The sequence below is a fragment of the Athene noctua genome, chromosome 2, assembly GCF_965140245.1.
Source record: "Athene noctua chromosome 2, bAthNoc1.hap1.1, whole genome shotgun sequence".
In the NCBI taxonomy this organism is placed as follows: Eukaryota; Metazoa; Chordata; class Aves; order Strigiformes; family Strigidae; genus Athene; species Athene noctua.
This window is the reverse complement of record NC_134038.1, coordinates 79,382,945-79,410,881: the sequence shown is the minus strand read 5'-3', so window position 1 is coordinate 79,410,881 and position 27,937 is coordinate 79,382,945. Positions and strand designations below refer to the sequence as shown.

At 41.6% G+C, this 27,937-nt stretch overlaps 2 protein-coding genes across 2 annotated transcripts; both read left to right on the top strand.

Moving 5' to 3' along the window:
* Window positions 1–977: 977 nt before the first annotated feature.
* LOC141956674 (carboxymethylenebutenolidase homolog) lies at window positions 978–5,901 on the top strand. The gene is made up of 5 exons (XM_074897479.1): window positions 978–1,183; window positions 1,789–1,896; window positions 3,426–3,568; window positions 3,978–4,069; window positions 5,722–5,901. The coding sequence occupies exons 1-5, from the start codon at window positions 978–980 to the stop codon at window positions 5,899–5,901; spliced, it is 729 nt and encodes a 242-aa protein (XP_074753580.1).
* A 7,410-nt stretch (window positions 5,902–13,311) lies between these two features.
* LOC141956946 (carboxymethylenebutenolidase homolog) lies at window positions 13,312–27,241 on the top strand. The gene is given in 8 exon segments (XM_074897842.1): window positions 13,312–13,491; window positions 13,494–13,528; window positions 23,561–23,668; window positions 25,401–25,543; window positions 26,313–26,368; window positions 26,370–26,405; window positions 27,067–27,155; window positions 27,157–27,241. Coding segments are annotated over 8 exon segments (732 nt in total).
* Window positions 27,242–27,937: the final 696 nt, after the last annotated feature.

Here is a 27,937-nt window from a genome sequence, read left to right as displayed (position 1 = left end):
AGGTGTGTGTGCTGTGTCCCCAAGGACAGTTTCAAAGTCAGCAGAGGACAAGGAAATGCTACGATTAATACTGCCCCTGCAGACTTAATTGGATACCTTGTATAGACACATTATAACACTACTTTTAATTACAGGATCACATTCCACTTTTTGCACAGAGTCCATTCCAAGGTCCTGACACAGAGAGTCAGAACAAAGTTTGAGTTTAATCTCTGTAGCACAGCTTCTGTCTCATTGTCTGTAATTGCTATTTTTGGAGAAGGGACAAAACCAAACACTTTCAAGTATTTTGAATGAGATTTCAATGTCTGCTGCTTTTTTTTTTCCCAATCCCTTTCAAGGGCATATGCATCCAAGGCATTGGAATCTAATTTACATATTCATACTGCAGCCCTTCACCTACTGTGCCTGATATATCAGCTCCCAAAACAGCTGTGATGCTGCTACTGAAAGCACAGATCATTTAGCAGGCAGAAGCACTGAGAGAAGCACCCAACACTGTAGTTTTCTGCAGCGGCTGAGTGCTGTGGTCCTCACCCATCTCATAATTCAGAGAAACCAGCGTGCGCTATCTTGTGAAGACACACATAATGGCCCCATGCCTGGGGAGAGAGTGAGATCTGAAGCCATACTGCTTCACGCCAGTGCTGACAGAGCGGCATGAGAGAAAAACAAATGTGACATAAGAGTCAGGATCTACATGTGCAGGTTGCTTGTAATTTTATACTTTTGCTTTTGGTATTTCTCTTCATTTTCAGCTTAATAACACATAATGGACAAGAGCCATTCTGCACTGGAACATTGGTTTTGCTTTTTTCTACTTTTTCCTTTCAGACAAGGATGTCAATGTTATTTACAAAAGTTATTGAACTTGTATTTGCCTTTATTTGCCCTTAATAATTTGTTAACAAATTATTTTGACTTTCTTTCTCTCTCTTTTTTTTTTTTTTTTTCCCCTTCATTTTTTAGGTTTCCAAATGGCTGATCCTTTTCTGTATGATAGTGGAGAAAGAACTCAATATGGGTGCCTTGGACATGAAGTACAAATTGAGCACATCAAGGCATATGTTTGTAGACCATCTTTTTTCACAGACAAAGCTGTGATTGTTATTCATGATATATTTGGATGGCTGTTCCCAGACATTAGATACATAGTCGATTTGATTGCAGGTCATGGATACATGTAAGCAACTGTCTTTCCTCTATTCCTCTTAAATGCACTAATAGATCACCAGGCCCAAAGCTAAGCATGGCATATGATGTTTCCATACACAGAGGGCAGCCATATAATTTCAGTCAGCGAATAAGAACATAGAGGGACAAAATGGTCCCATGAGGCCACCAAAGCTACAGAAATTGTCCCATCAAAAATGGCTACCTGAGCACAAAGCCACAAGGACACTTGCCAGTGTTTGTACTCATGTGGCAGTGTGGGTGATTAAAAGATAAATGTTGGTACCTATTGTTAAATTGTATAAGATTTTCAGAACCAAACCTTTTGAATAGTTGCTTTAGCATTTACTAGCAAAGAGATATATATGTGTTTATATAGAATCAGGAGGGTTGCTTAATCCCTTTACTTCTGTATTAAGTATGTATAAGGAAATAATGAGAGCTTATCTGTGTTTTTTTTTTTCCATTACCAGAACAGGATGAGTAGAGTATGATTCAGATAGTTACCATGTAGAGGTCTACTCTGGAGTAGAAAAGACATTAGGAGACATTTAGACATCCACAGATTCTCCCTGCCTGTATGTGGAAGTTGACTTGATTCCGTGTCTCACACAGAACAATCTGCCCAGACTTCTTCAAGGGGACAGACCCCTGGAAAACGACTGATCACTGGGCTGACTTTGCTGACTGGATGAAAGATCATGATCCTACGAAAGTAGACAAGTAAGATACATATTTATAGTTAAACTTTAAAGAACATCCAGCAAACAATAGGAATTTGTATGAAACGTTAAAAGTGGCACCTCACAGCAGGGCAAGCTGGCTGCACATGCACAATTGCTTATTCTGGGCGGTTCTTCTGTGGTTCTGGGCACTGCCTTGGCTGGGATTTAGACAGGATCATCACTCTGCTTATCGTTCCCCATCTTGTTTTCCTGGGCCCTTTTCAAACTGTTTTATACTGGCCACAGAGGCTCATAGCGAGTGTTTCACAGGCTATGAAACACACAGCACTCTCACCCACAAGTGCTGATTCTGCCTCCAGTTCCTCAGGATAATGAGGAAAACTCTTCAACAGCTGCTCAAGTTATCTGCCAGTTGTCACTTACCCATCTTGCTTTCTGCTTTGTAGATAATGATAGGTGCAGATGGTATTCCTCTGAGCAGCACTAGATCAAAATTTGCAAGACTGCCCAGAACTTAAGAGACATCTGATCAACTATACTGTTTTTTCTCAGTGTGAAGTAGAGGATCCACTGTCTGTAGAGCCTAGCAGTGCCTGTAACAGGACTTTCCTGAATTTTGTGATGCATTACTGTTTCTTCAGCATCTATAATAGCACCACAGCCTAAAACTTCAGAAGATGATAGTGAGGCAGTGACACCCTATTACTCAGCTATCATCTTGTAAGCCACAGGTATTCTGATCCTTTCAAGAGGTCCAGGGGTCACAGCCTAACTTCAACATCTCTCAGCAAAGCTTTTGACAATATAGTTGCAGAAGTTGTGACTGATTTTCTTGAAAAGACGAATGACTAACACCTGTAAAAAATCCTACTCCAAAGAGTAAGCAGATACGTGGGCACTGTCTTAAACAATTAAGACCTCAAGGACGTGCCTGTGCCGTCTTTTGAGGGTTCACTTATATCTGGCCTACATTAAAAGCAATTTTCATGTTTTTTGCATTATACCTCATGCAATAGCCATTTTTTTAAACATAGCTACTGACAATTTAATTTTGAGTAATTGCTACTTTATTATAGTATTATTGCATGTGGGCTTGGTAGGATATTTAATATTAACTCATGCAACAAGAATGACATACTCAAGATAAATCTAAATAGGTGGACTCTGTAGAGATAGCACAGTGAAGCTTATCTATTCCTACAATCCATAATGCAGGATGTTGTTCTACTTGCAGATATGTCTTGTCTTTAGTTGTCCTGTCCTAGACAAAGTGACTCAATTAAAAATTTGCTTATTTTGAAAACAAAGGAGCAGGTCACAAATCAGGTAAGGATTTAAGTACCTACACCTGTACTTCCCTAAACTAGGACCAGAGACGTTAACTCCCATTTAAGAATAGAGGCCACTGCTTTGAGCTGAAATGTGTTTTTTAAGTATTCTCTGTTTTAAACAACTGGGGGTGCAGATGCAGAAAAATTCATGTATCTCTTTTAATTTAGTTCTTAAAATTGTGAAGTACTGATTCTGCAATAGATTCCTTAGTTTACTTTTGTTTATATGTCTTAGGGAAGCTGATGTTGTCTTGAAGTATCTAAAGGAACAATGCGGTGCAAAGAAGATTGGTATCGTTGGGTTTTCCTGGGGTGGAATGGCAGTACATCACTTGATGCTGAAAAATCCTCAATTAACCGCTGGGGTGTCCCTCTATGGTAGTGTAGAACACATGGAAATTATATGGGCTCACATGGCTATGTGTAGTTTGTAAGTCTAGTTATTTCTTTGTGACAATTTCTGTAAATACTCAACTCAAAGGTGAGTTGCAGATTTTAATTATGATTATTTCAGCAATATGCTATATTGGTATCAAAATTTAAGAATGGTGGAAACCAGAAAAAAAATTGTTTCCTTTTGCACAGTAATTTTCCATTCTTTCTTTAGTGCTTGGAGAGTGGGGAAATACATTTTTCCAAATGCTTTTTTCTCTATCCAAATAGAAAATGTCCTGGTCTAAAAAATGTACATAATTAGTAAACCTAAATAGAAAGTTTGTCTTTATTTGCCATTTATTTTGCAAGAATGTTAACCTCACTAACAGACTGTTTCTCAAAAACATTATAGGAATTATTAGGGACTCTGAAGAAAGATACAATTTACTAAATCCCACATTTTTCATTTTTGGTGAGAAAGATCACACTATTTCTTATGATCAGGTAAGCTGTTGTACTGGAAATGCTTTTTCTTTTCCCATAGTTCTTTTATCCCACACAGAAATACTAGCTTGTTAGAAACTGGTTTTGGATATGAAAAATCAGACAGGATGGGTTGTTTTGCTTACATTTCAACTTCCCCCACGTTTTGCTTAGGTTCCTTTGAAAGCTTCCTTTCTGAGGTGAGAAATGCAGTAAAGAGCAGTCTCTGAGTGGCCAGACAAGCAGAGTGTGAAACTGGGCAGGGAGATCCAACTGCTATAAGCCAAACATCTCAAAAACTTGGATACTACTGATATGGATGAGAGAACAGGTAGTTAAACCACTGAATTTGGACACTGAATGGAAAAAGTAATTTCAGTTTAGTAACTGAACTTCCCGATGATGTGGATCAATGACTAATTCATTTTGGTACAGGAAGACAAAATGAACTTTCAGAAGAGTGAACATGAATTTTAACTAAGATGATGACAACTTGTGGACTCTGTTTTGACTCCTGGCTGCCATCTATATTCTGATATATGTGTATCTGAGAGGTTGGATAAATAAATGGGTAGGAAACTGGTGCCCTCTTCTGTGCATAAATTCTTTCTCTTCAGTGACAAGGGTAACTACCACCTCTAGCATAGTTTGCGCGTAGGAGTAGGGTCTAACTGGGGAACTGGCAGTGTGCTCTGGGAATGAGGGAGCCAATCAGTATTAACTTCTTTGTTATTCAGCATGTTGATCTGTACCTCAGGTATGTGTCTCCTCCTCACAGGAAAACAAATCCTTCACTCTGTGCCCTCTTTTTATGGTGAAAGTGTCTTTTTCCCAGGGGTGCAATTTTCATAAATACACTTTTTTTCCATAGTGCACTACACATTGAAACTATATATTTTTCTCCGGAAGCTTTCTCTATGAGCTACCTGTGCAGATTGTGTAAGAAAAATCCCTGTGTTAAAAAAAATTAAAATCCTCAAATACATCGTTTTCTGCAGTGAGCAATAAAGGGCACTGTGGGGAAAAAAACAAAGTGAACACAAAATAAATCACAATACTGTCTAATCTGCACAATGGGTAGAACTGAGTTTGCAGGGGCAAAATAAGTGTTCATTCTCCTATCTACTGACTTTTTAATGGAAATGAGCACCAAAATGTGTCTACACATGTATACAGGTATGTAATCATATGATTAGTACTCTGTGTAAGCACGTGTGTACTTATCATCAAAAGATTGTCCAGGAGCAGTGTCTTTTTGTTATACAGTAAACAAAAAAACCACCCTGTGTTTTCTTAAACTCTGTTACTAAGCCTATCAAAATATTTTGGACTGAGAGTCACTGATGTTTAGGGAATACGTTCTCTCAGGATCAGAGCTTAAAATTAAGTTACAAGCCTAAGTCTCTGAATAGAAATGCACCTGTTCCTTTATAGGAATGAAATTTACCAAATCATCTTTGCAGTAACTGTTGAGGTTCTTACTCATCCATACTTTCAAAAAATATTTCAGTCTTATATTCTAAAGAGGGGTTTTCTCATCTGTTGAGTGACAAAACCTGCTTCAAGTGTGCCAATCAAGAAAAGACAAAGATGGAGCAATATGAGAAATGGCAAGTTTGGCAAATTTAAAAAGAACAACCCACACCATAATAGAAATATGCTTTCTTTTACAGATCACCTTATTGGAGGAGAAGTTGAAACAATACTGTAAAGTTGCATATAAACTTAAAGTTTATCCTGGACAAGTTCATGGATTTGCACAATTGAAGCCAGAAGATATGAAACCTGATGATAAACCTTATATTGAAGAAGCTAGAAGGGATATGATTGATTGGATCAAAATGTTTACTTGACAAAAACATAAAGTAACACTAGGCTTCAAGATCAGTGTATGATTTAATTCGAGAGAACAGCCAAGGGAAGACTATTTGGTTTTGAAAATTGTCACGAAGAAAAATAGGACCATTTTAATTTATAGTTCTTAATTATTTTTTTACAAGATTTACACAAGATTGTGGAATCAAAGTTGGACTGAGGGATGATTAAGCATTAAAAAGTTGTTTGAATTTATCTTGCTTTGTATTTGCTTCATTATTCTATATTATCCCATCAATAGTAATGATATTGTTTATCCATTTGTCTATGCTAGTGAGTATGACTTCATCCTGACTTTAGCTGAGTAGTTTAATGCTTTATTTTGGTATGATGATTGGTGGTCATAGGTGTTAACACAGTGACACCCTGGCTTTGCATATAGACATTTTTTTATTAACTACAAGGCATTTGTCTCAGATATACTGCTGTACCAAGCAGAATTTCGCATGCATGAAATGAACATTTGAGTATGTTCAGTAGGAAAAAATGATGTTGTTAGGCGTCAGCCTCTGGGTATTGCCTTGACAATGGTAAGAAAGGCACTTCTAGTATTCCTTCATCAACATCAAGTTAAAACATAACCAGTCCCTCCTGACTGCAGAAGTAACACAGGCATGAACCCTGTGGAAACAGTGAGTTTATTGTCCTGGTCCAAACTGTGGTGATGAGGCATCAGGATGACAAACAGGTACCCCCACTCAGTCTTGATGATATTGTTTGCTTTACATCATACCCCTTGTTCTGACTGTTTGTTTGTGGGTTTTTTTGTTGGTTTTTTTGTTTTTTTTTTTTTAATTTCATTGCCTTGGTAATGACTTGGCAACTTGTGTTTACTGAGAGATTCTTTAAGGGACCCATGTACCTTTTAATTTTCTACATCTGTCAGTTTCTCACACTGTTGCCTTGTTAATGTAGCCATAAATCAAGGCTAGCGATCTGCACAGATATTACTTTCCTTTTGATATCAGGAACGGTTGACCGTTTCACACATTGCTATCCTACCTGTGTAACTATACAGTGTCAGTATGCTGGTTGCCTGCATACCTTAACAGGCGATGTCAAACAACACGGCTGTGAGAAGTCATGCAGATAGAGGCACTGCACAGACTGCACGTTACTCAGCTCTCAGGCCCGCCAGTCAGTCTCTGTGTGGCCAGTCAGCGTGGCTGTACTTGCCTTTTGGGCAGTCATATCAATAGACTATGGAGCTATAGACTGTGGGCAGCCATGTCAATGTATGGCTATAATGTATGGCTATGGTGATGTTCAAGGGTTAGGATGAAACTTGAAATGGGAAGCAGAAGCATTGTGTTACAGCCAAGAGAGATGTCCCGTTGTGAGCAAATGGGTACCTCCAGTGCCTGCCTTTCTTGCTGGGGTGCTGTGCTTCTGCAAAGCTGGCAACAGCGGCCTCGTGCTCCACAACCACCATCTTGCTCCAAGCACCACCCTGCTGAAATAAATTTCTTCTGACACCAAGACAGAAGGATAAAAGAAAAATACGTGTGTGGGTTGGTTTTGTTTTGTTTTTTGGGTTGGTTTTTGTTTTTTTCTTTTTTTTTAAGTGCCTCCCTGGATGTGCTTTGCGGCTCTAGACCAGGTTTTAGGTGGTCCTGGCGGGACCTGAGGAAGTCCTACCAATTCCCACCACCACCTTTTTCACTCGCTGGCCTCGCCTCTCCCCCAGGAGGCCGGGGCCGCCGCCTCCAGCGCTCTTTGCTGGCAGCCATTAGCGCACCGAGCTCCGGGAGCGGAGCCCAGGCCGCCCAGAGCCACCCGTAACCCTCCGGCCGGGACCGCTCCACCGGCTCCACCCGGGAGGGCCCGCCTCGTCCCGGGAGCGGGAAGCCGCTGTTCGCCCAGCGGGGGAGAGGCACCTGCGGGCGGGCACTGGCGGCTGCCCAGGGCCCTCCCCGCCCCGGGTCCCGGCAGCCGGCGCCGCCCGCTGCACCCCCGGTAACGGCTGCGCCCTCCGGGGCGGGGGAGGCGCCCGCGGAGGGGCGCGGGTCGGGCCCCTCGGGGCGAGAACGACGCTGCAGAGCGGGAACGGGGCGGGCGGGGGCCGGAGGGACCCCGGGCTGCTGCCGCCTTCGCCTTCGGCGGGGGAGGTGGAGGGGGCCCTGTGAGGGGGGTGCGGGGAAGGCGAGGGGGCAGCAGGCGTCAGGGGAAGTGCTGAGCTCAGAGGAGGGGAGCGTGTTTGACAACCAAGCTCTGGAGCAACCTGTCCTGAGAAGTGGTGGCATCGTCTTCTTAGGAGAGTTTCAAAACCCCCCAGGGTGAAGCCTTGAGCAGCACGGTCTGGCTTAGAAGCTGCCCTGGCCCATGGTGAGAGGTTGGATGAGGTGACTTGTAGAGGCACCTTCAACCCTAAACCTCCTCTGACCCCCCAACATCCCCATGCTGACCTGGTGCTCTCTGCATGATAACCCAAGGCTGTGTTAGCCCCATGTCCCCAGATGGCCGTACCAGGTCACTGGTATTTTGTGTAGTCAAACATCCAGGTCCTGATGCTGCAGGAGCGCTCCAGGCCCCTGGCACCACTCCTGTGTCCTCATGTGCCTTCATGACCTCAGAAAAATCCTCCAAGTACTGTAGGTTTATGAAGGCAGCACCATACATACCGTCACTTTTGTGGTGGATGAGGGGTGAGTATGATGAGGCTTTTGTGAATCAGGAAAATACAAATCTGAGGGAGGTGGGAGAGCCATATTGGCTGTAGCTTGTCCTGAACTGAAAGATGCCAGTTGTGTTGTTGGTGTGAAAAACCCATCTGAAGCAGGCTAGAGACATGCATTGCATGTGCGACAGCTTTCTCCTGTTTGTTTTCCCAGATACTACACAGCTTCTTAAAAATAAACATTCGGGGGGGAGGCGGGAGCCTCCTTAGATGAAGCTAACGAGCTGGGTGTTGGTAGCTGTGGGCTAGCATGTGTGGGACCGAGCTGCAAGTTGTGTAAACACCTTTTGTAGAAGAGGTGTGAAAGCCTGCCTGTACTCTTCTCGAGTTGTGCTGAGTCTGGGACCTCAGGGCTGGCACAGTGTCTCCAGCCATGCTGGGTATCCAGGGTCTCCTGCCGTTTGCAGCACATGGCCATGGGTGCCATGGCTTCTGGGGCTCCTGATAAATTGTTTCCAGGCTTGGTTGGTCGAGCTTGGTGGTAGTGGATGCCCTGACCTCATTCTGGTTCATTCTCCTCTGCCCTCATTCCCTCTCCTCACTGTGCTGGTAAGGAGTTTGCAGGCAGCACGTGAACTTTGCTCCAGGTTTTTAAAAGCCATATTGAAGCAGGTTTCCTCACAACTGCAGAAAGGTGAGGATGCTTTGCCTCGAGAGAAAGAAAGGAGCCATTTTCTGCGCATAACCCCGAGCTGCACACCCGTGACATAACTCCAGTTTAGGTGAGATCTGATGCAGATCGCTGTCATAGCCGGCTTTTCAGCACTGCATTTAAAAAGCGTTGTGATTAACAGCTTCACAGCCATACTCACTCCAGGAAATGTCCACAAGATGGGGCCCCTCTCCGTGATTGTCTTGAAGAAGACTTTTAGGGGGTTTAGCTCTAATTACAACAACCAACGCCTTTTTATGGTCCGTGTGAAATCCTGCTGTAAAGGTGAGAGAAACTGTGAGAGGAAACCTCGTTCCCTACAAAGTGGGAAGCTGTAGCCAGCAAACCTTCTGAATGTTGTCTCAGCGTGCAGCAAGGCACTGCAGCCAGCCAGAGTATATGATAAAAGGTGGAGTGTCACCTCCTCCTTCGGACTCTAGTTACTCAGAGGGAGCCCTGGTTGTGATACAATATTGTCACACCCTGCATTTTATTTTGTACTACCTAATGTTTATCAGTTTATCTCCTGTACATGGCAAAATCAGATTGCCTTGGGATATCATTAAAACTTGATAAGCCAATGAGTTGGAAGAAGCATGATTTGAATTGTACCCTGAGGGTATTCTGTTTATGCTTGCTCATCATGAGTAAGATTTTTTTTCTCATATAAACAAATATAAATAGAGGTATACTGAGCTGCTTAAGGGAATTGTAACTGATAAACAGTACAAGGTCCAAAATGCTGAGTTAATCTCCTGCAGTTGTTATTTAAACTTGATTGGCTACATAGTGCAAAATCACATTAAAATGAATCAGCAAACAATAGAGAGGGGATGTATCTTAGGCAACCCAGATATATATTACTGAAGAAGTAGCATTCAAAGAATAGCAACTAGTAGATCTGAACTTCTGCCATCCAAGCACTGCTAGCGTTCATTAAAGGTAGGAGAAGCCTCTGCTATAGTAGGGACTATTGTGGAGACTGATTTTTCCAGTTTTGTGTCTGGCACTCCTGTCACTTGAGGATCAGAGTTCTGGATGAGGAAACAGGGAGCTGCTACTTTGATGACATGCCATAGAGGAAGCAGGAAAAGGGCTGATGAGGTGTTTCTGAGCAATGGGAAGAATAAGCAGAGGGATGGAGAAGGAGGCAGGGAAATCTTTCAGCCTAGAGCTCTTTTCAGACTTTTAACCTATTGCTGTGTTAATGGTGTAGCCCCAGGCTCACCACCGTGGGTGGGAGAATAGCACAGATGCTCTTGTGCTATGGCCCAAATATTAGAAGTTCACAGGTCAGACTCTGCCTAAACTGGATCTTACCAAAACTGTTTTGCTATTTGGCTTTATTTTACAGAGGGGTCTTATGTGATAGCCTAGATCTTGAGGCTGGGAAGGGTAAATCAAGGCAATGAAAATGCCAGATCTGGGCTGTAAATATGTCATGTGTGGGCTTGATAAAATGTGACAAAGTGTCTAAAACTGTGAGACTGTAAATTATAGCGAGTATTTTTTTTTTAAAAAATACAAGGCATGCAGCATTTTAAAGTCATGATGAAATTCACACTTCACAAAGCTTTCAAAGAAAAGTCAAACGAGATGGCAATGCAGCTGATTTCTTAGGTGGAGCTCAGACGTGAGTAGTTGATATGTTAAAATTCTTGATGTGTCAGAGCTGCGACAACTGTGAACTGTATTTCATTTGAAGTTTCACAAATGCAAAGACCTGGTCTAAATTGCAAATAAAACCAGATTCCTCAACTAACAACATTTTCTCATTAAATTTATAGTGACTGAATTACATACAGGTGTAAATTAGAATTCAATTAATAAGCAACTTTTAAAATCCTAGGTTCCTGCAATTGTTATTTAAATGTATTTTAGCTGTGCAGGGAGAAAAAAAGTGTTTTGCTCATGGTCTGCTCAACAGTGCTATTTGTTAATCCCCTCAGTGAACTGTTCTTACCTACTTTTGAAAATCTGCATCTGTTCAGTTTAATTAGTAATTTTTACCAGCATTCACTCCGTTCAGAGAAATGTTATGTTGTGAATGTTGGTATGTTTGCAGAGATAGCCTCAGCAGATGATTTACCCCTTTCTGTGAATAATTCATAAACACCCTTCAAGTCATTATGGTTTTTTTAAAAAATTATTGATGCAGCATGTTGTTTTTGTTTATTAAACTTTGGCAATATTATTATTTGTGTTAAGACACAGTTTGTGTTTTAACATGTAGTTTAAAACAGATTTATTTTAAAAGAAACAAGTCTCACTTAAATAGAAATACATTTTTGTTGGCTTACTGCTCAGATGAATTGCCTGTGAAGGAAAACAGTCAGCAAGCACGGTGGTAGGAGAGTTGTTCTGAGTCTGGTCAGTTATACTGAGTGTGTTTGAAGTCTCATGCCTTTGCTTTGCCTGAGATATGGAAAAGGTACTTCTGCCTCATTGTAATGCTGGCAAAGCTGCAGTCTAACTGCCAAGTTAAACTCCAGCTGCATCTTTTGGAGATTATGTGGTGCTTGATTGCAGAAGATGAGGAGATGAGCTTTGTTCAAAAAAGGCACTGTTGAGAGACATCCTTAAAGGGGGCTGGTTCTAGGTGCTGGGAACCTCTCCATGTATCACCCAAAGCATATTGTCCTGTGAAAAGAGCACAACTGACGTACAGAAGCAGGATTTGGGGTAATTTGTTTTGTTCACTCTGTTTTCTTGATTTGTTTTTACCATTTACATGTTACACACATTTGTAGCAGAGAAATTGATGAGGGGAAGGAGTATTGGAAGTGTATTAAAGATCTTATTTGACATCTGTTTGAATTAGTTAGAAAATCTAGAAGGGGATAAATGGTTAAAATATATTCCTAACAAAAAATAGTTAAGCATTGATTTTTATTGCCAGTATGCTGCATTTCACTTTAGTAAGGGAACCAGCCAGACCAAGGAATATTGTTCCAGTGCATGCTCTTGTTAATAAGCAAACTGTATGATTTTGATTGGTTAAGAGTGGCAACCAGAGCTAGGTTAAACAGCTTCTCAGGTGAGAGTAGAAAAAAAGCTCTGTGTATGTCCACCTGATGCTTGGTGGAGGGGGAAGAAGAGGGGGCACCAAAAGTTAGTTGGGTTTAAAAAGGTGAGACAGTGGCCCATCTCCAGTTCAGAGGAGCAAGAAATTAAACTGAGCTTGAGGGATTCTTCTGAGAAGACCTTTCAGGCCATAAACTCTTCGGAAACCTTTCTTCACTAGAGGAGAAATAGAGTAGTTTCCAGTTTGTCCTTTGTTGCATATCTGTGAGGTATGAGATATGTTATATGCACAACACTGGTGTACGTCTCTCTATTCCCCTGACCACTCTCAGTTCAGATTACATAGCGTGCAGCTCTCAGAGAAAACTCCCTGCTGATTTACCTTATTTGAGTTGATTTATTAGAACTTTTAGAGATGCCAGTTAATGATGGGTTCCCTGGGAAAGGGCTGTATGCAGCAGGGGTTACAAGGGGCCATCAAAGTGCATGTAGACAGGAGCAGGAGCCTTGGATTCCCCATGGAGGAAGGGAAAGGAGACACACACAGTGAAAACGTGAAGGGAAAAAGTAATCAGAAAAGTGGCATGCTGACAAGGGGTCTCACAGGAGTAACAGCAAGAGGTTACAGGTGCCAGCCTGTGAGGAGCAGCTGCGAGGCCGTGAGAGGAGTTGTTATGAAGTGCAGCATGTGGAGTCATCACATGGAAATGTAGTTATCACATGCTGGATTGCTCCAGGCACAAAGCTAGAAATGGTGGACTGACCCAAGCCCTTCTTCTGGCCTTACTGCACTCCTGGGTTATGCTGACTGACCTGAAATTCATGAATATTTATGAAACCAGAGAGGGCTGGTGTCAAGAGCCTGTTTACAGTAAACACCTGAAGCTTTCACTTATAACCTTGCAGTATCAAGGTGTTACTAGGTGTCTGATGGGGACTGTGGGGATTGCATGAGGATTATGACCCATAATTGCAGTCATGACTGCAAATAAATTAATTATTTGTTGTCCTTTTTGCTTTCCTGCAGATTCCTAGATGGCTAATGAATCAAGGCCCTGCCCATGTGATATCGGAGACAGGTTTGACTGTGAGGGTTGTGGGCAGGAAGTACAAGTGGAGCACATCAAGGCGTATGTTTGCAAAGTTGCTGCCAGCACAGACAAAGCTGTGATTGTGATTCATGATATATTTGGATGGCAACTCCCAAACACCAGATATACATGGCTGATATGCTTGCTGCTAATGGATACATGTAAGAAATCTTTTCTTCTCCAAGAAATCCTGCTCTTTAGTATTTCCAGCCTTATGTTAGAACTATTATTCCTGTACAAAAGAGGAAACTATTACCAGGTCAGTTTGAGGGATGTATTTCCATAGTACAAAACCACAAAGGAACATTGCTGTGAAATGTTGCAGAGTACAGCATGCTTCCTTCATACTTTGCTGTTTATAGAAGAGGTGACTGCACACACAGAATGTGTAGAATATTGAAAACACAATGCAGTAAAAATGCTTCTGATAATTTTCCCAGCAATGTGACATGGCTTTAAAAAATAGTGTGTTCTGAAACAGATGTGTGTATTCTGTTTTCAGAAGTATTTTTAAAATCATTAAGCTGAATTATATGATTGGATTTTAAAAAAATGTCACAGAAATGATTGAATGTCATATTTTGAATATGCACATTGAGTATGCACATTGAATATGTACATATGAATGATTCATATGCACACATGAGGTATTAAATACAATCCCCATCCCACCTGCAAATCTTTCATGCTCATTTTCAGTGCCCTATGTTATAAACTGACTTCTTAAATTTGGCTGAGTCAGAGTTTTATTTAGCAAGCGGCAACAAGCAAAACAGCGCTGGGCGGCCGGGGAGTCTCCTGCTCCAACAACGGCCCGCAACCCCAGGGCATTTTGTTTCAATCTTATACTATAAAGTGTTACATAGTCATTATACACTTATGCATATACATTACTTGGACCCGCCTATTCCCGCTTCGTATGGTAATTAGCTTATCAGTCTTTTACGCTTGCGCAGAAGCTGTTAAAAATACGGGTAAGGGTCCCCAAATTATGGGTGGTGGTCGTTTGGGATGAAGGCCGTAGGTCCTCCTCACAGTGTACTTTTCACCTTTTGCCTGGAATGTGATGATCCACTAAGTCTGCAGCGTCCTTATCAGCCTAGGCCCAGCAGTCTCTTTGAATAAGGAGATTTATGGTCGTGAACACTCTCTTGTTTGCTTAATTGGGCATCTGCAACTCTTCACACCTTTTGAAGTGCAGATGCTTCTTCTCTTGTTGTTCCCCCCCCTTTCTTCCGGTCACAATTCACACTATCATGTTAATTCAATTAAACATTTGCTGTTAGTCTTACACAACATACAATAGTTCATATGACAGTTTGCTTTTCTATTGTCTTCTTACTGGATTTGATGAACAGGCGATTTACTACCTATCACAATCCCCCCTTTTTCTTTTTACCATGTTGTTCATCAAATCTTTCGAGTGCCTGTTGGCTCAGGATGAAAGTTTCTTCCAATTTCGGTGTTCCCCCCAAAGGTTCACACTTAGTTCCCATGATCATTGAATGAGCTGTTTCTAATCTATTCTTAATGATCTTTACTACCCTGTCAAATATACAAGGACCAAAAGTTAAGGTTAAAATTAAGAGGATAAGTGGCCCTGCTTCTGGTACCCAATCTGAGGCTATAGTTTCGCATCCCCAATACTTACAATAGAATTGGTTAGGATAATTGCAGTAGCTTTTTCCTGGGTTGGAACTGGGGCAAATATAAAATCCTGAGTCCTGTGTGCAAGGCATTACGGGCACAAGTGTACACAGGGAACTTACAAATGATGGTGCCCCTGATGTTATTACAGTCTGCATTTGCTTTTGGTTACCCCTTTTAGCAGTTAGGGTCCATTCAAAAGGTTGATGGGGCTGGTGGTTCAGTCCAGCCCGTGCTTGTGGCATGTGTGTTATGAGTAGTATGTTCAGAATGTATTGAGAAGGGTGGAAACTCCATTTCTTTGTTATCCAGATAGTCCAATAGATCCAATAGAAGGTTGGTAGGATTCTGAAAGTTTTTACAACTTTTATAGAAGGAGGGCATTGCTCCTGTAGAGTCAAGGTGATTTGCACCCCTTCCTGGCCTTTGCTTTTAAGGAGCCTTTTTCTCTCAGAGTAGGGCTTGAAGTTTTTCCCCACTGGTGTACGTCTCTGCCTCCTCTGCCTACTCTGTTGCATAGAGCAGCAGTGTGCTTCATCTTCTCGGCAGCAGTCGTATTCTTCAGGGGTACGTTTTACCTCTACTCTGGTCTGCATAGGCCTCCCAGTTTTAGCTTCAATCTCAGGCCCTTGACAAGGATTTTGACGTTGGAACTTTGTAGGCCAGTTAGGGTGAGTGTGTGTGTGTGTGTATATATATATATATATTTTTTTTTATTTTTATATATATATTTTTTTTTTTTTTTTTTTTTTTTTTTTTTCCCCCTTCTCTGTTGTTTCTAATTTTAAGGCCCAGTTAGTTAACCACCGTTCTAGTCAGTAATCTTGATTACGACTAGATCGGAGGTTCGCCTCGAGTGTATTATGAATCCACCAGCCTTCTTTACATGTATTGTATTCTATATACACGAAAGGGAAACAATTATGGGTTTTAATTAACAAAATATTAACATCTCACTCATTGAGTTCTTTTGTGATGTCTTGTACCTTGACTTTCACAGTGTTCGTTTAGGTCTTTCGAAGAGTGACTCGCAGATCTCCGGGAGAGCTGGTCACCTGCCAGGATGAATCTCGTATAGGTCCTTTCACACGACTGGCATGTGTCCACCCCTTCTCAGCAGTTCGAATAGCAGTTTCTGTAGTGATAAGAACAACATAGGGTCCTTCCCAACGGGGGGGGTTAAGGAAGATTCTTTCCACGATTTAATCAATACTTTATCTCCTGGTTGAATTCAATGCATTGTTATGTCCAAAGGAGGCCTTTGTACCACCATCCCTCGGGCTCGCAGCTGTTTTCTCCTTGCCATTAGTTGTATTAGGTAGGATATTATTCTTGCATCTTTAATTTGAGGGTGATCAGGGGGCATTTCCAAATCATAAGGCATTCCATATAACATTTTAAAGGGAGATATTCTAGTATCTGTTTTAGGCTGGGTTCTGACATTTAGTAGGGCCAGAGGTAAACATTTAACCTAGGACATCTTAATTTCCTGTGAGTGTCAGGGTTTTCCCATTCAAAGGCAAAATAATCTCTACATTCCTCTTTAAGAGGGCAGGCCCAAAATGCATCGTTTAGGTCGATGACACTATACCATTGATGTTCAGGGTTCAATTGGCTTAATAGCTTGTGAGGGTTTGCTACTACTGGAACATAGTACCAGTTCTTTTGTTTATTTCCCTTAAATCATGCACTAATCTGTAACTCCCATCTGCTTTCTTAACGGGCAATATTGGAGTATTAAAAGGCAACATACAAGGTTCCAATAGTCCCTTATTAAGGAGTCTTTCTATTTCAGGCTTTAAGCCTTTCTTGCCTCCTTGCGGCAAAGGGTACTGTTTGATTTTGGTCGGGATCTCTGGGTTCCTAATGGTTGTTTCAAAAGGAGGTAATATCCAGTCTACCCACTGTCTCTGGGGTATACCATACTTCTGGGTTAATCTCTTCTTCATCCGCAGCTGCAAGGGGGCATAATCTGACTTTGAGTTCTTTTTCTTCCACTTCCAAATTGACTCCTAATTCTATAATCAGATCCCGTCCAAGCAAATTATAATCTGCTTCTGGTATTAATAAAAATGTTCCAATCACATATTTACATATTGATTCAATAATTATATTATGAAGAACGGGGACTTCAAATGGTTCACCTTTAGCCCCTATTACATTAACTTTTTCTGATGATACCTTACAACCTGGAAGTAAAGCCTGAATGGTAGATCTTTTGGCTCCTGAGTCCACAAGGAACTCTACTTCTTGTCGCTGAGGACCCACTTTAAGTTTTATTAAGGGCTCTTTGTTCTTTGGGGTCCCCAGCACATAGAGCCCCTGACCCCACTAATCTTCAAAGAATATTTTCTCATCTTGGATTCTCTTTCAGCAAACCTTCTTCACATGCCCTTTCCTTTTGCAATAAAAACACTCCACTTCCCTTATATTTTTTTTTTTACGCTCTAAGTCGGAGGGATGACTGCCTCCTTCCTAGGAGTGTCTCTCTTTTGTTCTCCGACAGGCCTTCCCATCGCTGCTAAAGCTCCTCTCTGTCCCTCTCTCATGGCCATTGCCAATACCCTCGTTTGCTCTCATATTTGTTTTCTCTGGTTTTCCTCTTCTCTTCTAACATAAACTTTCTGAGCTTCTCTCAGTAATTCATCCATTCCTCTCTCTTGCCAATCCTAGATCTCTTTCAGCTTCTTCCTAGTATCTACCCAGGACTTAGCCACAAACTGAGTTTTAACAAAGCCTGCCCCACAGGGGTGGCAGGATCTACTCCTGAGTATAACTGTAAGCTTTTTCTCAATCTTTCAAGCCGTTCAGTAGGTGTTTTATATTTCTTCTGTTGTTCACTAAAAGCTCTATTAATATTCTGCCCTCAGGGACTGATTCTTTTATACCTTGGACTACAATCGTCTTCAGGTCTTGCATATGGCCTCTATCAATTTCATTCTGATTATTCCAGTTAGGTTGAATTAGAGACCGCTCCATATCTGTTGCCGGGCTCTGCTGATGTTGTTGGTCCCAGATTCTCATTCCTGCCCTCCTGATCATGTCTCCTTTTTTTTTTTCGGCAGTGAATAATATAGCTATTATGGCTTGCATTTCATCCCAGGCATAAATATTTGGTCCTAAAAATTGATCCACCCTCTCCGCCACACCTAGGGGGTCCTCCCATTGCAACCTCCCTTAGGGGGTACAAGTTGCTGTTGCCTTGTCCTGCTCTAGTCTGACTCCCGGTTACTCTTTGCTCCCTCAGGGAATTTGGTGGGGAGTCTGAATCTCCTGGGTATTCTGGTGCAGTTGGGGGAGGTGGAGGCTCCCGAGGTGGGCAGGGTGATTTCCTGACTGGGTCTGTCCCATTGCAGCAGGATCAGAACCACCAGTCAGAACATCATCAATATATTGATATATCTTGACCCTTTCCCTAGGAGGGATTTGAGCAAGCTCCGACATTAGTGCATAATGAACAATGGTCAGTGGATGGCAGTATCCCTGGGGGAGGTATGTAAAAATAAATTGCACACCTTCCCATATAAAGGCAAAGCCATCTTTGTCTGCCTCCTGTATTGCAGTCAGTTTAGCTATGTTAGGTACTGCAGCTGTTGGAGGACCTGTATGGACACATAATTGCTGATAGTCAACTGTCAGTTGCCACTTCCCTTTAGCTTTATGGACTGGCCGCACTGGGGAATTATAGGGTGAGTGACTTGGAATGATTATCTCTTGTTCCTGCAGCTCTGCTGTTACCAGAGCAATCTCCTCCCTGGAACACAACGGTAAGGCGTAAGGTTTCACATTAACAATTTTAGAAGGAGGAAGTGCAGGCGCTTGCTGTAAAAGTCTTATAGAGGTAGTTGGGGACCAAGATTTCCATTTTCTTTCTTTTGAATCTACCCAGGCTTGTCCCTTCAATAGGTCAAGTCTCAGGATGTGGAATTTTTTTTTTTTTAATTTATTTTTTTTTATTTTTTTTTAGAATTATAATAGTTTCTGTTGCAGTTTCATCCCCAGGTAACCAGCATTTCAGCCGAGCAGTTAGCTGTGGCTTAGAGTCCCCGAAAACATCTGTAACCCAAATCTGCTTTTTGCCAGGAATTATGCTATTCTGCTTGGTAATATCAGTTTGGAGTGCTGAGACCTGAGCACCCGTATCTACTAGAAAAATAACTGGAGTTTTAAGGGAGCCAAGCGGAAAAGTAATCAATAAGTCTCCCTTAGTATTTTCTGTGAGCCTCCTTAAATGGACCCACCCGCCATCCCCCAGCTCACTTACTGGGGATGGCACATCCAGTTTCCCGACCCTAAATCAATCAAGTCCTCTTCAGGGGCAGTTGGTGTTTGTGAAGCAATTACCACCATCTCGTTAGTTTTCAGTTCTGTCCCTCCCTTCCTCCAAAAGGTCTGCTCGGCTGGGGTGGAGGCAGCTTCCTTCTGCCTTTCCAGGCTCGAATGAGCTTTTCTAAAACTGTAGTAGGCAGACTATCCATTAACTCTCGGGGAATCCCCTGTCTTGTTCCCTCAGTCCACAAGAGGTTTCTCTTTGCTCCTAAAACTTGTGGAGTGGAAGGGGACAGATTTTCCTGCTTTTCCATTTTGCATATGGATGGCTTAGGTTTACCTGTTCCCCTGATAAGGCCCATTCTTCGGCCATAATTTATTAAGTCCTGAGCTATCTCTTACCAAGTCATGGGCTCTCCCCCCTGCCTGTCTCCCCCCTTGTGAGGCTAATACATTCCACAAACGATCTTGTAATTGTATTGCATGTGATTTCAAAGAGTCCGGCAAGCCCCAAATCAGGGGAGTCATTTGATCGGGATTATCAATTAATAGCATCGGGGCAGGCTGCTGATTTTGCCAGACTTGTAAATTCCTGTTTGCTATTCGGAACAGAGCCAAGATCTGTCCGGTTGCAGGTTTCTTGTTCATTCATCCCTTTTTCAGACCGTGAGATGATTTTTTTAAATTTTTTTTTTTTTTTTTTTTTTTTTTTTTTATTAAATTTGGTTTTCGGTCTAAGGCATCTAAGAGCTGGTCTTTTTGCCTCTTGATTAGCAAGGTTAAACCCTCGTTTTAGAGGGTTTAGCCCCCTCTGGTGTAGATAAATGTTTAAAGTTTGGCAAACCCACTCTTCAAAAGACCCAAAACCAGGCCAATAGAGATGGTCTCCTCTAATTTGTTTGCCTCCCCAAACTTCCACACAATAATAAATCATTTTTACTTTGTCCTTACCCCGCCTAGAGGGGTAATTTTCCCAATTAGTTAATATCAATCCTAAAGGGCTATCTGGTGGTATCTGAGGGTACCTCGCCTGGGTTCCCACGCCACCCATGGGATCAGAAGGCTTGCTCTTCTTCTGTCCCATCTTCTGGAGCGTCTGCACACACTCACACACTCTACTCCCCCTTTTCGTGGCCCAGTCCCTCGCGGGATATGGGAACCGCACTACCGAGGGGTCCGCACTCGCTTCGCCCTACTGGGCGTCTCACACACCACGCTCCAGGCAACCCAACCCCAACCGAACGGAAAACCGGCCTATACTCACGCAACCCTGTGCGTCTTCGTCCGGGACTTCGTGCACAAAGATTATGGGGTTAACCGGTGTTCTTTTGTTTGTTGCCGAATTTTAGGGTTCGTCGGTCGGGGCTTCGGCGGAGCAGTCCTCAGGCAGGGGCCGCCGAAATTCAGCGGGGCGCCTCCCCTGTATGGGGCTCCGCCTGGAAACCGCGATCCGAGTCACGGCACCAATTTGTTATAAACTGACTTCTTAAATTTGGCTGAGTCAGAGTTTTATTTAGCAAGCGGCAACAAGCAAAACAGCGCTGGGCGGCCGGGGAGTCTCCTGCTCCAACAACGGCCCGCAACCCCAGGGCATTTTGTTTCAATCTTATACTATAAAGTGTTACATAGTCATTATACACTTATGCATATACATTACTTGGACCCGCCTATTCCCGCTTCGTATGGTAATTAGCTTATCAGTCTTTTACGCTTGCGCAGAAGCTGTTAAAAATACGGGTAAGGGTCCCCAAATTATGGGTGGTGGTCGTTTGGGATGAAGGCCGTAGGTCCTCCTCACAGTGTACTTTTCACCTTTTGCCTGGAATGTGATGATCCACTAAGTCTGCAGCGTCCTTATCAGCCTAGGCCCAGCAGTCTCTTTGAATAAGGAGATTTATGGTCGTGAACACTCTCTTGTTTGCTTAATTGGGCATCTGCAACTCTTCACACCTTTTGAAGTGCAGATGCTTCTTCTCTTGTTGTTCCCCCCCCTTTCTTCCGGTCACAATTCACACTATCATGTTAATTCAATTAAACATTTGCTGTTAGTCTTACACAACATACAATAGTTCATATGACAGTTTGCTTTTCTATTGTCTTCTTACTGGATTTGATGAACAGGCGATTTACTACCTATCACACCCTACAGCAGTTAAATTCCAAAATGCAGCAACATCTTGCAACAACTGGATATGCTACAAAGTACTCCATTTGCAGTATACATTACAAACATTTCATCATATAGGATAGGAACTGGACTGCATTTCAAGAAAAGCAAACCTCCATCTAATTCTGAGACGCTCTAGTTTTGAGAGGTGGTGCCTTTAATGCTCCTAGCCTACAGACCTTGAGGGGAGTCAGATGTCAGCAGACGGTTGTCATGTGGCTGAGATCTGTCTGTGGAGCTGAAAGGAGCTCTGTGTCTCTGCCAGATAAAGATACTACGTCTGTGAGGACTGGGGTTTTCTTGTACGCTGGAACAGTGAATTGGTTCTTGATCCTTGCTACTGTCTTTCCTGAGAATTTGATATCCCCCCCTTTTGCTCCATGATTGGAAGTATATTTGTCTTGTGATGAAATGCAATCCCTCTGAACATGAGACTGGACCTACACCTTTCATGCTGTGCAGGATACTGGCAAATCGCTAGTATGACAGTGTGCTTCCTTACTCTACTCAGACAAAAGTACCCAGTGTTTGGTGAACTGGTATTTCTCCACAATACCTTACTTCCTATAATTTTCCCCGTGATTCCATGTCGTACTTCTTTTTTGTAATACTTTCTTTCCCTCCTCCTGTACTGCTAATACTGCAGTGGTCAAGGGGAGCAGGCTGGAGGCTCTAGGCAGGAGGAGAGCTGAGAGTTTTCAGACAGCAGTGTCTGAATGAAGAGAAGCCATCTGTGTCTTCCCTGATTGCTGCAAGATGCTGCTGAGCTGGTGCACTGATGTTTTTTGAGAGGAAAATAGCTGGATTTTTGACTAGTGCAGTGTGGGATAAGGAGCTATGGGAGCTGTATTTCAGCGACCATGTTAAGACTGATGGCTTGTAATGTCTTATCAGGCTAGTTTGAGTGGGGAAGAACCTGTTCTGTGTGGGCTTGGGAAGGTTCACTGTCAAAGCAATACACAGCTTTTTTTGACAGGTACTTACCCAAAGGCTGTGTGATTTTGCCCATACCTTCCCAAACACAAGTGTGCTGTGAATGTAACTTTTTTTTAACAGAAATGATCAAACACAGTGGAAAAAAACCCTCTTGCAACATACTTTGGCCTGCTTTAGGCCAAACTGATCTAGTAATTTCACCACGATCATTAAGATACATAGGGTGTGTCTGCGGAGGGAGAGAGCCAAAGGCATTTAATAAGTGAAAGGTGATTGCAGGTTCCCAGGGATCACATTGCTTCCTTTTGGGCTGTGCTTGGGAGAAGACACAGCAACATCTGGGAGTGACCTAGTGATGGCAGCCTCTAGAGTCCCTGCTTGTTTCCTTCTGCATGAAGAGATTCTATTATCCACTAGTGACTACACTGTCACAACCCTGCTGCTGGTCATGCAACACATTTCAGCCGAGGTCATCGCAAGCCAGGGTTTGGGCACCCTTGTGGTGCAGGAACTCTTTAGTACTGAGTGGACTCTTACTGTACTTCTCCCTTTCCAGTCACCAAATGATGTCTGCAGTAAAGCAGTTCTCCCTTTCTTCCCACACATTTTCCCTTCACTTCTTTGCTGACCTCAGTCCATCAAGTGTTGTTTTTTTCTTTTTCCAGAGCTCATAAGTAGGACTCATGATGTGCTCTGTAGTAGTAAATAACTATTTTATGTAGTTGTCTGTGTTTAAATGGAACCCATTAATGATGGATTTATGTTAAACAGTATTAAGTTGTATGCAAAATCTAAAATTGTTGTAATCAATACTTAGTTTGATCGTCTTCTACAAGATAATCTGTTTTACTGTGTATAGTTTAAAATTGTGTACTCAAGCCAGGTAAAATAGTAGGGAGAAAAATATTCATTTGTATCACAATTTGTATTATGTGGTTCAGTCATTGAAAAAAGCCTATGTAGAAAAAACCCTGTAAATGAAAACATAAAGGTCATAGGCATTTCTGTAGAATAGTTAACAACGATATCTAAAAACATTACTTTTTCAGGAAAAAGAAATCAAAACAAAACTATGCCTGGATAGAAACTTTCCATGCTATGAAGGGCCAAAAAAATCTCAGTGTTTGATTAATTCATTCAGTTTTGATTTTTTTGTGTCTGTCTGTGTGTGCAGAGCCATCTGCCCAGACTTTTTTTCAGGAGGAGAAGCTTGGAAGCCTTCCGATGACTGGTCCGAGTTTGATGATTGGCTGAAAACTCGAGATGCCAGGAAAATAAACAAGTAAGGTACCAGGGAGCTGGATATCACATTGCCACCTGCTGTCAGATACTGCTTTTTTTTTTCTTGTTTTGTTTTGTTTTGTTTGAGATTGGATGCAGCTATTCTACCAGTGAAGGTGGCCCTTTTTATAATTACTCCTTAGAAGTGGATGGAATCAGTGAGCTTTTATTTTGCCTTGTACAGAGTTCGAGTAAAACTTTCAGCAGTGGCTTAGTGAAGAGTTCTGTCATCTGATGTTGATAACATAGAGTGCTTCTTGCTTCCTCTGCCTCAAAAAGCATGGTTTAAAAATGACCAGTGACACAAGCAGTAAGAAAGCATAATTCTCAACTTGAGTCTCACCAAATGGAACAGACTGATACTTAAGAGGTTGTATGGAAAGAACAAAAGAGGTTTTGATTGTGCTGTAGTACTTGCCCAGCACGGTGTGACTGGCCCCAGGTAGCTGGTGGCTGGATCATCTGTTGTCAGGGTGCAGTGAGGGCTGGCGGCTCCCTGGGGGACAGGGTGCTGGCAGCCAAGGGGAGTATCGTGTTTTCCCCTCCCCTGTGCAACACCGCCTGAGCATTTGTCAGCAAAGACCTGTCACTAGCAGAGGTGCTGTGCTGCCTTAGTAACACACAAGGAAGCTGTTGGCAAGACAATACTGAGAAGGGGTAAGACTAATTAGAGACCAAACTAATTACATTCCTGAGAGAGCAAATACCTTTCTTGAAGGGCTGGGAGTAGCTATGTTGAAGGTTGATGGGCTTAGATATTTGGTGAGAAGGTTATGGGAGACATAACTGAATCATTTCCAGAGGGCTCTGGTCTCAGAGGGGTCAGTTGTCGTGGAAACTTTTTAGGTTGTAATCTGTCCCCTCTCTGCTGCAACGGGAAGGAAGGCTTGGGCTCTGCCTGGCATTTCTTACAGGCGATTCACAGGTTTCAAATGTCAGCTCCAGTGAAGAAAGAATTTTTTGGCACTTAATTTGCTTCTGTGTGTGTTTGCGTGTTGATGGATAATGTGGTATTTGCGAGATCGATGTATTGACAGCATATATAACTTGCGTGCCCCAGGGGATGAGGAACTGGGGCTGAAAATACAGTCTTGAGGTGGTTTAGAGGACTTAACTGCTATCTCTCTCCCACCAATATTTTCTCTTTACTGCCTCTCCATGGTGATAGCTGCTTCAGGGGTAAATGGGTGTTTTCAGAATACAGCATCTGGGTACGGTGTATTTCAAGCTCAACTGTAAATTCCGAAAACATCTACCATGTTTGTTACATTGACATTCTTGCAGCAAATATCTCAGACTCTATCCTACAGTTATTGTCAGCATTTTGACTTTCTAATGAATAGTATTCTCTAGAGAGGCTTTTATTACTTTTTGTATCTACATTTACAAAGCAAAAATTCATTCAGCTTCTCAGGGAACGTTCAGCTTTCTTAACTCTTCGGTAGATGTTTAATCAATTACCTACTTTCCATCCCTTTAGGTTTCCTTCAATGTATGTTACTCATGTTGTGTTTTTGTTTAATTCCATTCAGTTGTTTTTTTTTTTTTTTCTCTTATGATTTCAGATTAGAACTCCCTAATATTTGTCTGAAATAATGATTTATTTAAAATATGTGAAAGAAAATATAATAACAACATGATGTAGGGACAATTATATGCATCTCTGTATTTTCATATTTTCAAATACTGATTTTACTATGGGTGCTTAATTTGCATTTGCTTATATGTTCCAGAGAAGCTAATGCTGCGCTGAAATATCTAAAGGAACAGTGTGGTGCAAAGAAATTAGGGGTCGTTGGTTTTTGCTGGGGTGGTATTGCTGCACGTCACCTGATGATGACATACGCAGAATTCAGGGCTGGTGTATCTCTTTATGGTAGGTAAATACAAGGGTGTAATACAAGCAGATACACATGCATATGTATATTGTGTGGCTTAAGTACTTGATATAGCATTATTTCTTCAAATCAAGCTGTTAGCTGATGAAGAGAGATACTTTCAGCAGAGTAGGAAGGATATTATGCAAAGAAGATGGTGATGAGAGTATTTGTTCCTAGTTTCAGAATATAGCAGCCATGTATTTATTTCAGGACTGGACAGACTGACATGTCCTTTGGTCACCTTCCCAATTTAGCTCCCTTTTCCTCTTACTACTACTCTGCATGCTGCAGAGCTATAACGTCACTTGGGAGCAGAGTGTGTTATTTTTGTTCTAGCAACCCTGTAAAGTTAGATTGTGGTTATTTTAACACAAGCTTTCTTTTTATGCTCTGCTCAAGAAGCTGGAATAGCTAAGCTGCCCTGTGCTAATGTTCTCAGAATGTAAATTTTGGACTAAAGCATTGACTTTCCTACTCAGTTCGAAAGAACTCAAGCTTGTATGCACAGAAGGTATCTTTCAAGTCTTACTAATTCAGAAATTTAGTCTGTATCTTAAGAAACTGGCTTAAATAGAGTTTTAATCTAGGAAGATGTTCTTCTAGGAGCCATGGTTACAGTAGCTTGAAAGTAAAGCTTGTATGTATGGCTACATATTGCATGAGACATGAACACTTTTCACTGCAGAGGCAGAGGGCTGTATTGGAATCTGGATTTCACCTTAAAAGTCCATTGAGGAGTTTTTTTATTTGTTTAATATTTTCTAGGACTAATCAAGGATTCTGATGACATATTCAATCTTCTGAACCCTACATTTTTCATTTTTTACTGAAAAAGATGACTTCATTCCCCTTCATCAGGTATGCTGAGAACCTCCACCTTCTTTCATTTCTGCATGTTTGATTTTCCATCCTGAATTGGGAGTCAAAATTCAGCCCCATAGTAGTGCTTGAAGGTCAAAAAATAAGCAGCAAAATTGAGCTAGACATAGAAGGGCTAATGTAACCTAGGCAAAGAATGAAAACTAGATTTTTTTTTTTTTTTCTTAAATCTCTTTTGTAAAAGTATGGCTAGTAAACCAGCTAACAAAGTTTTATCAAAATCCCATTTTGGAGTGCTCTACTTAGGGAGCTATCCTTTGCTGTATGGTGCTGTTTGCTATTGGTCCTAGGAACCCACAAACCATGTAGGATAAGCCAAATTGCATCCATAGGTGTCTGTTAGAAGCTTTTTGTTCAGTTGTAGTGTATTTAGGATTGTCATATATTTCACATATTTTTTTATATCCATATTTTTGCAGATTGTTGGACCTGCCTTTATATTCTAACAAATTTTCTAGACCCTTACTGCAAAGGTGGTTCTTCTTTACATAATATTACTTTTTGTTTTGCCCATACGGAGCTTGGTTTTTAGTGTCTAGCCTGAATAATAAATTAGGGAGTTGAATTATGAGTAAGATGAAGAGTGGCAGCATGGAATATGGCTTTATTAATATAGCTACTACTACACTCTATATTACAGGTCAACTTGCTGAAGCAGAAGCTGAAGAAAAACTGTAAAGTTGATTATGAAGTTAACATTTATCCTGGACAAACTCATGGTTTTGTACATAGCAGAAGATATCAATCTCCAAGATAAGCCTTATATTGAGGAAGGAAGAAAGGATATGATCAGCTGGCTGAATAAATACATTTAACAGAAGAGCAAGTAACTTAATTTGTAATACAATTAGGTAATACACTGTGGAGGTTTTTGATAACACATTTTAGAAAATTGGGGGGAGAGTTTGAAATAGAAATTGAAGAAATAAGCAAACAGAATATTTTGGACGTTTTTGTCAGTAGATTCTGATACTTTCATATTACGTTCTTTTGAAGAAGTCTCAAATTTCACCTAGCAGTGTCATGTTTTAATATGCTGTGAAATATTCTCCAGTTCCTCGAGATTTATCTTAATGTTTGAAATAAGTTAGACTTATTTATGAGACTAAATTAATCTATTTGTGTATTATGGCACTGGTCATCTAAGTTCTACATAAATCATAAGCCCTAAATTTAGGTACACAAATATGCTGTTTGGTGAAGCTCATTTTGAGAGAATAGGCTTTTTCGACTTGTATCCTGGTGGCAGATGTGTATTTAACATGTGACTTAAGTGGGTCATATCTTGTTTTGAATTTTGTGGTTAAGGTTATTCAATGGGGTACTACTTTCTCAGGTTGTTTTTGGTTATGTGAAACTCTACAGATGATTTCCTGGTCGGTTTAGGAATTCGAAAGTACAATGCAATCTGCAGACAGGGCATTTTGATGTGTGGTTTACAAACCATGCTTGCTGCTTAAAGAAATATTATATGTTTTTGCATAATGTACCTTGTTACATAATTTTTCCGT